The 9198-nt window shown below is 48.3% G+C and overlaps 1 protein-coding gene across 2 annotated transcripts in view; it reads right to left on the reverse strand.

The window, feature by feature from the left end:
• The window catches only part of ITGA6 (integrin subunit alpha 6), a 75699-nt gene extending 66793 nt beyond the window's left edge, over positions 1 to 8906 (reverse strand). Inside the window, exon 1 of one of the 2 annotated variants that reach the window (XM_029226039.1) lies at positions 8532 to 8906. In XM_029226039.1, coding sequence (XP_029081872.1) covers positions 8532 to 8713 — 182 coding nt within the window. In that variant the 5' untranslated portion in view covers positions 8714 to 8906. The remainder of the gene's footprint in view (positions 1 to 8531) is intronic. The other variant, XM_029226038.1, reaches the window with a different exon arrangement.
• Between the last annotated feature and the right edge of the window lie 292 nt (positions 8907 to 9198).

Here is a 9198-nt window from a genome sequence, read left to right on the forward strand (position 1 = left end):
CCTTCTTTAAAAGCTCTTAGGTTTATTTGTGTCCCAGCAAAGGTGAATTCCATACGCCCAATCAATAGTTTTTCAACCACCTCACATTCACTCCAGGTATTTTAAATATCTTTTCCTACCTATCTCCAATCTCTCCAGAGCCTTGTAGAATTCTAAACATTTCCATTTCACTACTTCAAAATACCTTTTGTTCTCAAGCGACAGATGAAACTACACTGCCAGGAGGAGGGGGGTCAGCCATCACCTGACAGGACGTATCAGTGGGAAGGGGACCCAGGAAAGATTTTTTTTTACTCTCCTCAGCAAAGAGAGGGAGTACAGAATTTCAAACTCCCAGTGCTACCGAATGGGCCATTCACACCAAGGAGCTACCGTTCCACACCTACACTATGGCTCACTCTAATGGGCTCCTCTAGTTAACTTTATATCACGTTGCTTTATCGAGACCACAGAAGACTGACCACTTGATCAATGGCAGTAAACCCTGAAGACAAGGACTCTGGTTCTGCAAAGACAAAAGGTTAACTGGCTCAGGAGACCTACAGTTCAGTGACATCCTACGCTCTGGGTCTGAAACAATTTTTTATCATGTGTCTCTCTCTCTCTCTCTCACACACACACACACACACTCACTCACTCACACTCACACACACACACACGATTAAATAACTTCAGTACAAATGAATGTCCTTTTCAAAATGAAGAAACTGTAGCAACACTGATATCACCGAGCAAGCACAGATCACAGGTAAACAGGCACTACCCCGTGCTTTGTTTATTCTTCGTATCACTAACCAATGTGCCCCTTGCACAGTATACCAAAGTTTATTTTTATTTCTATACTCCCAGGCTTATATAGCCAATTTCTCTAAAAGGTTTTTCTTATATCTGAAATGGCTTTTCAAAAAAAGTAATCTTCGGATTGTATGACACGTAAAACGTATCCAGCTGGTTGGCAAATAAACACGCGAGCCGACAACCAGGGCTCCGTGTCACTTGTTTTTGCCTTCTGCACTTTCTTTTGTGGCACTTTCCCCATTCCCCCTAATTCAATTCGGAACAGTCATCTTTACCATTTAATTGGTTTTTGAGACTTGAAGTTTTTCTAAAGTCTTTTTGCCAATTTGGGATTAGATGAAGTGACAGCAGTATCCAACGCGGGAATCCAGTACTGTGGCCGTGCGGGGAAGGTGGGCTGCTACACTGTGGCCTATGAAGGTGTCATTCGGCAAACACACCAACCACGGATCAGGTGAACTGATTTAGAATTGTCTTGCCCTGTTTATCGAAACGGAAAAGCCAGACAGCAGTGGTTTAGATGGTGATCATTCTACCCTGTTACTAGGCTAATAAGGACCAACGCTGGTGAAGAGCCAATTGACCTGTCCCAGTTCACAACTAATTAACAATTAGCCTCAATTTAGTTCCAAGAGATCTCTGTATGCAATTCTAAACGCCAGTTAAACAAGCATCTGCTAGAACATGACTTTCACACTTTGTCTGTGCATCTTTCAGCTTTAGGCAGCTTCATCATCAACAAATCAGATCCAGCTTTGCACAAGTTCCTTCCTACCATACATTAATGCCAAACAAAGGACTATGAAAAATAAATCGTCATCAGCCCTGCCCTGGGTGGAGTGCACATTACCCAGCCTACCAGGAATAAGGTGGGAGCTGAGACTTTGAAAGTCACAGAGGTCTGAGAAGATCTGGAAACCAGACAGTATGAATCACTCCACCCTGTAACTGCACAATCCACCCTCCGTGGGTAACCTATGCCCGAAGTCCCTGCCGTCCAGAACCTCATCATCCCCGCACCAGTCTGCCCATTCATCTCCTTTGCTTACTGAAACCCTGCTGGTGTTTATCTACCGCGTGGCAGCTACCAAAAGGCCACAAGGCGTGGTTCTTCTGAGGTGTACTTTCCAAACATGTAACTGTAGAATGGATGCGAAGGGAGGATGGACACTTGCACATTATCAAAATCAAACCCCAAAGGAGAAAGCACACACTGCACAGGCCAGGAAGCATGGAAGATGTGGACTGAGAACCAACCTGCCCAACATGTCACGGCCACTTCACCTCTCACAGCCTTGGTTTCCACATTTATTTAACACACACACAAAGTGCTTATTATTCTGAGTCAGGACTAGTCTAAGGTGCAATTATCCTCACTTTACAGCTGAGGAAAGAGACCCAGAGAGAGGATGTATTGTGATTTATAATAATATATTTGGCTTTCCTTCCACTGTTCCTGCCACAGAGCTCCTAAAACCCTTGGAATTTCCTAAGTGAGGAGAGCGACAAAGATGTCTTTTGTTATGTTAATGAGATGGCCATGGGACTGCACCTGGGAGGGGGGCTGGTTGCCAGGAGAACCAGGCACTTGATTAGAGGGCTGGAACTTTCAGCCCCACCTTCCTGACCTCAGGGGAGGGAAGAAGGGCTGGAGGTTGAGTTCAATCAGCAATGGCTAATGATTTAATCAGCTGTGCCTCTGTATGGAAGCCTCCATAAAAACCCAAAAGGATGGAGTTTGGAGAACTTCGGGGTTGGTGACCACGTGGAGATTTGGGGAGAGGGGCATGCTAGGAGACAGCACGGAAACTCTACTTTCCCCATACCTTGCCCTATGCATCTCTTCCACCTGGCTGTTCCTGAGTTATATCTTTTTATAATAATCTGGTAATCTAGTAAATAAAATGTTTCTCTGAGTTCTGAGAGCCACTCTAACAAATTAATCAAACCCAAGAAGGGGGTCATGGGAACATCCAATTTATAGCCAGTCCGTCAGCAGAGGGGACAACCTGGACTTGACATGGGCATCTGAAGTGGGGGAGAGGCAGTCTTGCAGGACTGAACCCTTAATCTGTGGAATCTGATGCTATCTCCAGGTACAGAGTGTCAGAATTGAGTTGACTAGTATCTGAGAATGGCTTGGCGGTGTATGTGGGAAAACCCCTACATGCTGGAATGCCGAGCAGAATTATAGGTATCCTGCACACTGTCACAGCTAGTAAATGGCAGAGCCGGATTTGATCCCATCTAGCTCTAGACTCTAGTTGGGATCTAGACTCTAGCTCTAGAGTCTGCTCTTATCCACTGCACTATTCCTGCCTTCTGTGTGAAAAATAAAAGCTCATCTAGCTCAATCTTAGAAAAGTTTATGAACAGATGGAAACTAGTACAATAGATCTGAACTGAGTCTAGAATTATATTTTTTATAAAGAGATTCCCCAAATTACCTTGACGGCCAGCCAGATTTGAGAACCCCTAAGGTTCCTTGCAAATATAGTTATTTGATTCTAAACTTTTACCCCAAAACACAAGGGTAAGATGAGCAGTAAAGCTCCCAGGGCTCAACCTTGACCACCCTCCCAAAAGGCCATTAGCTCTCGGTTGAGAGTGATCCACTCGGTTCACCGTTCTACAGCTCTCACTGGAGGGGGTCAGCAGCTTCCTCACCACTGCACTTAAGAGCTACATGTATCCAAGATTCCCTTACTAACCATGAATAAGTAAAGCTTTAGCCATCAATTCACAAGCGCCCTCACATTCTTACTTCCATCTGCCCTCCACACCCTCGTCAAGTAGCTTCCAGGATCTTACGCTACTGCCATCCTTCTCTATCTAGTCTCGTTTTAACAACCAGCAGATCCTGAGTACGCACTGCAGTGCAGGTCAGCCTGTATTTCTGGGGTTAAGTTCTAAAGTCTGCCTTTAAGGCAAAAGTCAAGTGTAATTAAAAATCACCTATAGAAACAAAATCACTCATGAAAATCCCTTAGCTGGGACCTGGGCCCTTGAAAACTCAAAAACCAAGAATTGAGGTCTTGTGGAGTCTTTGCGTTACCACCACAGCTTCTCTTTCCCTGGGGGCAGCAGAGATACCTACGGTGAGCAGGGAAGGACAGAGGGCTAAATAAAGGGATTTCTCCGTCTCTACCCTGGGCTGGAAAAATTGATTTCACAAGTTAAATTGAGTGTATGATATGACTCCATTGTACTTGCAAGGCATATGCTACGTGCCATCAGGCAAAGAAATGAACGTTAAGACCCCTGCCCTCACATAACCTATAATCCAGCTGGGGGAGATTAGTTCATCCTCTGAAAATGGCAGATAACCGATATACACAAAACCATCAGAACACGATAGGAAGGGATACGGACATTCAAAGGAAGAAGAAGTGCTGTAGTATGGGTTGGGCTCAAAAGGCTTTCATGGAGAAATTTAAACTGGTTCTTACAACATGAATATGTTCTTCAAGGTGGGCTGACTCGGAACCAACCAGGGTTCCAGGTAAAACTGACCCTGTCACTTAAGCAAAGGATAGTATTTTCTATTATGTCTCCACTTTCTATCTTGAAAGTGCCAGGTAATTCACCTGCCACTCCGTCCACAGCAGTACGTTAAGTCAAGGTTCTTAGGGGAACCAGGCACCATAGTTCCAGTACTATTTGGTTACAAAACTTAAATTAAATCTTGATATTATTGTTACGCTAAAATACAGAATTATACAACTAAGAACACAGTACTTGCTTCTTTACAATAGTGTAACACTTTATTACATGAGCATTTCACCTGACTTTCCCGACATATTACACATACCACAAAAATACTTTTCTTTTTTGACCCTAAGTCATTCATTACTTGGATGGGCTCACACCAGCCTGTGCTCAAATTCAACTTGTCCATTTCTGCTTCCTTGCAGAGTCCTAAGATCTCCTCCAAGTCTCCCTGCCCATTTTGTCTCTTTCTCGACTCTGAGGACTCAAGGTGACTGAGACAGTCCCTGGACGATGGCCCTGGGCCACATGGCACTCTGAATGAATGCAAGGAAGCAAGTACTTAAGTACACATCCTGGACACAGTTCTGATCCTGGGCTGGCTCCAGTCACCCCTCACTGGGCTTTTTCAGAAGGGGAAGGAGTGACAGGCAAAGAAGGACCCGGAAGCTGATCCAAGGCCAGCTGGAATAAGGGTCAATAGGAAGAGAGTCCAGGCACAGATATTTAAATAGACAGCCTGACCCACATGGGGAGCAATGTAATAAATCAACCTCACATAGCACATTTCCAAAATTCAGATGCTGGCCAATTTCTCCAGGTCTGAAGGACGCTTCTGACTTTTCCTTTTAGAGGTGGAATGAGCCTGAGTCAGAAATACCAAGTTCAAATCCAGATTTTGTTAAGATTCTGCTTAAGCACTCAAGAGACTTTAGACATTTCCTAGCTTTCAGCTTCAGTTTCTTCATCTATAAAGGGAGCTAGTTGGACTAGATGATCTCTAGTTCAGTAAACACGATTTTAAGAGCGGAAGCATCGCAAGTCTGAGAAAAACCAAGAGCAAATGTTAGAGTCAGAACAGAAGCGACAGTGGGCCTGGAGAGCCTTAGGAAGACAGCAGTGATCAGAAAGTTCCCCAAAATAAGAAAATGGCAATTGGATTAGACCCAGGATTGCTCCCTGAGGATATCACTTATCTCTTCCTTCCAGATTCTGCCCTGCAGTCATACACAGATCCGTCTCTTCCCAGAAGAGCTAAGAGGGATGATTCACAGGATGGACATACCCACAGATGCCACCCCCTACTTTCTACCTAGGCAGGGTGACTCAACCTTAACTACCTAAGAGAAATGAAAGATTCCAAGGTCCTCAGACCTCAGTAACTCAGCCAACCAACTAATAACATTTTGGAGTCTGAAACTTCTTTAATACACAGCCGAGGAAAGTTTTACAAGTCTCTATTTCAATTTTACAGTCCCCAGAGTTTTAGGAACACCCAGCATGTTTTAAGGCTCTCAGATACAATATTATTCTGTTATAAAATGTTAAGTAGAGTTTAAAATGTTATTAAATATTTAAATGGCATCGTAGAAAGTTTAACCCACAAACATCTATGGTTTGTTCCCATAATTCTGCATTCATCTGCTATGCCCACACATCTTTGGTATTTTACTTCTCCTGCCTCAGTAAAGTCCCCTGTTCAAGAAACTAACTTTTGTTATAAGTCTAAGATGGATTAAAGTTAAATTGCTTTGAAAATGGGTTTCATAAATGTGACTAAGTTTAAATTACCCAACCTACAATAACCTTTGACTTTACTCTTTGGCAGAGTGAGAATCACAGGATGTTTAACACCTGTGGAGTAGCAGGGCACACAGTAGGAATTCAGTTACTGCTTCTAAATGCATCATCATTTAGTCAGCAAATACCCATGCCAGGCAGGAATCAGGCACTTTGCATGTTATCTCTTAATCCTCACAACAGCCCTATTAAGCAGTAATGATCTCCGTTTTACAGATAAAGACACTAAGGCTCAAAGTAACAGCTGAGAAGGAATTTTGAGCTCAGGTCTCTCTCACCAGTTCCCTGAAATACTCCCACTGAGCTTTTCCATCAAGTACAGAGTTTAGGAAGCTGGCCCAGAAGTTGTGAGGTCTCAGCCTCACCGGCTGTTATTTACACACATCCTTTACTGACAAAGGTTACAACTGATGTGGATATGATATGGCCTGTGTGTGCTGGTTCTCCTGGTGGGGTCAATGCTGCTGGAATACTTTACCAAAAGAAGCGATTGGGGGTGGGGGGAGGGGAGGGGCGTGGGGGTGGGGGAAGCAGCATTTGACATAAACCACAGCCCCTTAGAGTGTGGTTACTGCCACACTCTGAGCTCGAAGGAAAGATACAGCCCCCTTAGAGTGAGCTGCTCCTCTCCTTCAGTCCCTAAGAAGAGCATTTCTAGAAGGCATCAGACCCCAAACACAGGCTGCTTCTTACTTACCTGCAGCAGCTCTAATAGAGAAGCCCACCAGAGAGAACAAGCTTTAGCAAGCATGCGGCTAACCTTAGTGACAACAGAGATCCTGGCTGAAGTCACGTTTTGCAAATCTCCACCAAGACACTTTCTTGTCCCAGTACTTCCCCTTCACAATCTTTGCTTGAACAAGTATTTCAAGGAAACCGCCAGCTTCAGTAGGCATCTGGCGCAGAGAATGCTAAGGAGAATGTATTCCCCCTGTGGGCCCACGATCATTTCTGCACTAACAAGTTCATTCTCCATATGGGTAGATACACATCTACAAGCTCAAGTATTCAGAGACACTAAATGTCATCCATTCACTGAGTTACCAGAAGCCACCTTCCATTTCAAATTTACAGCATAATTATTTCTACTGAGAGAAAGCAGAGTATAAGCAGCTGGCCAGGCCTGCAGACCACCCCCAACTAATTTCTTTGCTTCACTAGCAGGTGTTACCAGAAAAATCTGACTTTAAGATTCAGGGACCCGCAACATTCACCGATTCCAAAGTTCTCAATTGCTGAAATCAAGAGGTTTCCTCCAGCCCCTAAAATCCCATTCCCCTCTCATAAACACAAAGTCCTCTCTCCTGTACCTGCACTTTGCTTTCTTCGCTCTGTTGGTCCTGGAAGTACCTCAGTTCAACTAAAGGCCTGTGGGGAGGGGGGACCTTTTGTGAGTTTATTTTTCGGTAGCACAGATCAAGAATGTAGCTCACAGCGATTACGGCGACTAAGCTCCCAAATACCCTCTCCAGCCTAAAGAGTTTGATCATGTGGGAACCAAACACTGTCTCCAAAGAAAAAGAGAGGCTAAGAGTGCCGGTCTCCACTTTCTCCAGGGAAGAGCACTGCTCTACCATGGTGCGGGGCTGTCACTTCCAAACCTTGTTTGCAAAGCACCAGCCCAGATCGGACATTTTGCTTTCACCCCTCGGCAGGGCCTGCCCAGTGCAGGGGCCCAGAGGGTCTCGGGTGGCGCCGGACGCTTTGGGGCTTGGGCGACGGGTCGGCCACACCACTAAGAGGGGTCTTGTTTTCTCAGCTGATCTAGCCTGCGAACAGGTGCGTGGTTAGTTCCATCTTTTTTTTTTTTTTTTTTAGTTCCATCTTTTTGAAAAGGGGAAAGGCATGTAAAAGTCTCTCCTACTGGAACACCCGCCCTTCGGGGAAAGCCTCGCAGGACGTGATGAAAGGTGGCTTTCCAACTTCTGCGGGGCGCGCGAGTCTGCGGGGGGCCGCGGTGCTCTCTGTGAGTTTGGGAAAGGCCTGGATCTCCCTGAACGACCCTCCCAGTCACCTCACCGCAGCGTACAGCGACCCTCCACCCCACGTCACCCCCGCCTAGCACACACGTGAAGCTCAGCAAAGCATGCCACCTGCCGGGTTCCCAGCAAACACGCCCAGAGGGAAGGACCGCCGGAAAACACTTTGTTTAAAAAAAAAAAAAAGTAAACTCTCCCGGGGCCAAGGACAGACCCGCCTGGCACCGGGGCCGCGGTCCGCAGGGGTCGGCCCCTGGGTTCTCCTCCTTCCGGGGCTGAATGGGGGGGAGGCGCGGCGCCGGGCGGGGCCGGAGGCGAGCGCGCGGGGCGTCGGGCCCCGCTCCCCCCGGGGGCCGGCGGAGTCCCGGGCGAGGCAGGGCCGGCCGGCGGGAACGCGGCGCGCCCTCGCCCCGGTTCGCTCGCGGGCCGGCGCCCCGATGGGGTGGGCAGAATAGGGGAACTCACAGCCGCTTGTCCTCGGGCTGCAACTGCCAGTGCATGGCCAGCGAGAAGCCGAAGAGGCTCCCGGAGTCCCCGGTTTTCTCGATCACATTGTCCTCGCGGGTGTCCAAGTTGAAGGCGGCGCCGAGCCGCGGCAGGAGCCCCGCCGACAGGTAAAGCAGCCACAGTCGCCCCGCGGCCGCCATAGGCCGGCGCAGCGGGAGGGGAGCGGGAAGCTGCGCGGCCGCCCTGCGCTGCGGGCTGGGTTCGAGGCTGCCGCCGCGGCCACCTCGGTCTCCTCTCGCCGCCTCGCCCGGCCCCACCCCCGGGACGAGTCGCGCTCTCCGCCTGGCCGCTCCCCCTCGCGGGCAGCTCCCGACCACTGAATGAGCCCGTTGTTCTCTGGAGACTCGCAGGCGTTTTATCAAGTGACGAGAACGCCGGCCCCGCCCCGGCCCTCCCCACCCCCTGGCCCCTCCTCGCACGCCCGCCGCCGGCACCTTCCCTGCCGGCCCGGCTGCGGTGCGGTGCGGCGCGGCGCTGCCCCTCCCTGCCGCCCCGCACCTGGCCCGGAAGCTGCGGCGGGGAGACCCGGAGGCGAGCTGCGGGCCGGGCAGCCCCGGCTCGGGTGTCCTCCTGGAGAGAAACACTTGAATTGTGGTTGCCATTCGGCGCAGAGCCGGGAAGGCGT

This window comes from Monodon monoceros, unplaced genomic scaffold (assembly GCF_005190385.1).
Source record: "Monodon monoceros isolate NGI ecotype Baffin Bay Population unplaced genomic scaffold, NGI_Narwhal_1 Super_Scaffold_16, whole genome shotgun sequence".
NCBI lineage: Eukaryota > Metazoa > Chordata > Mammalia > Artiodactyla > Monodontidae > Monodon > Monodon monoceros.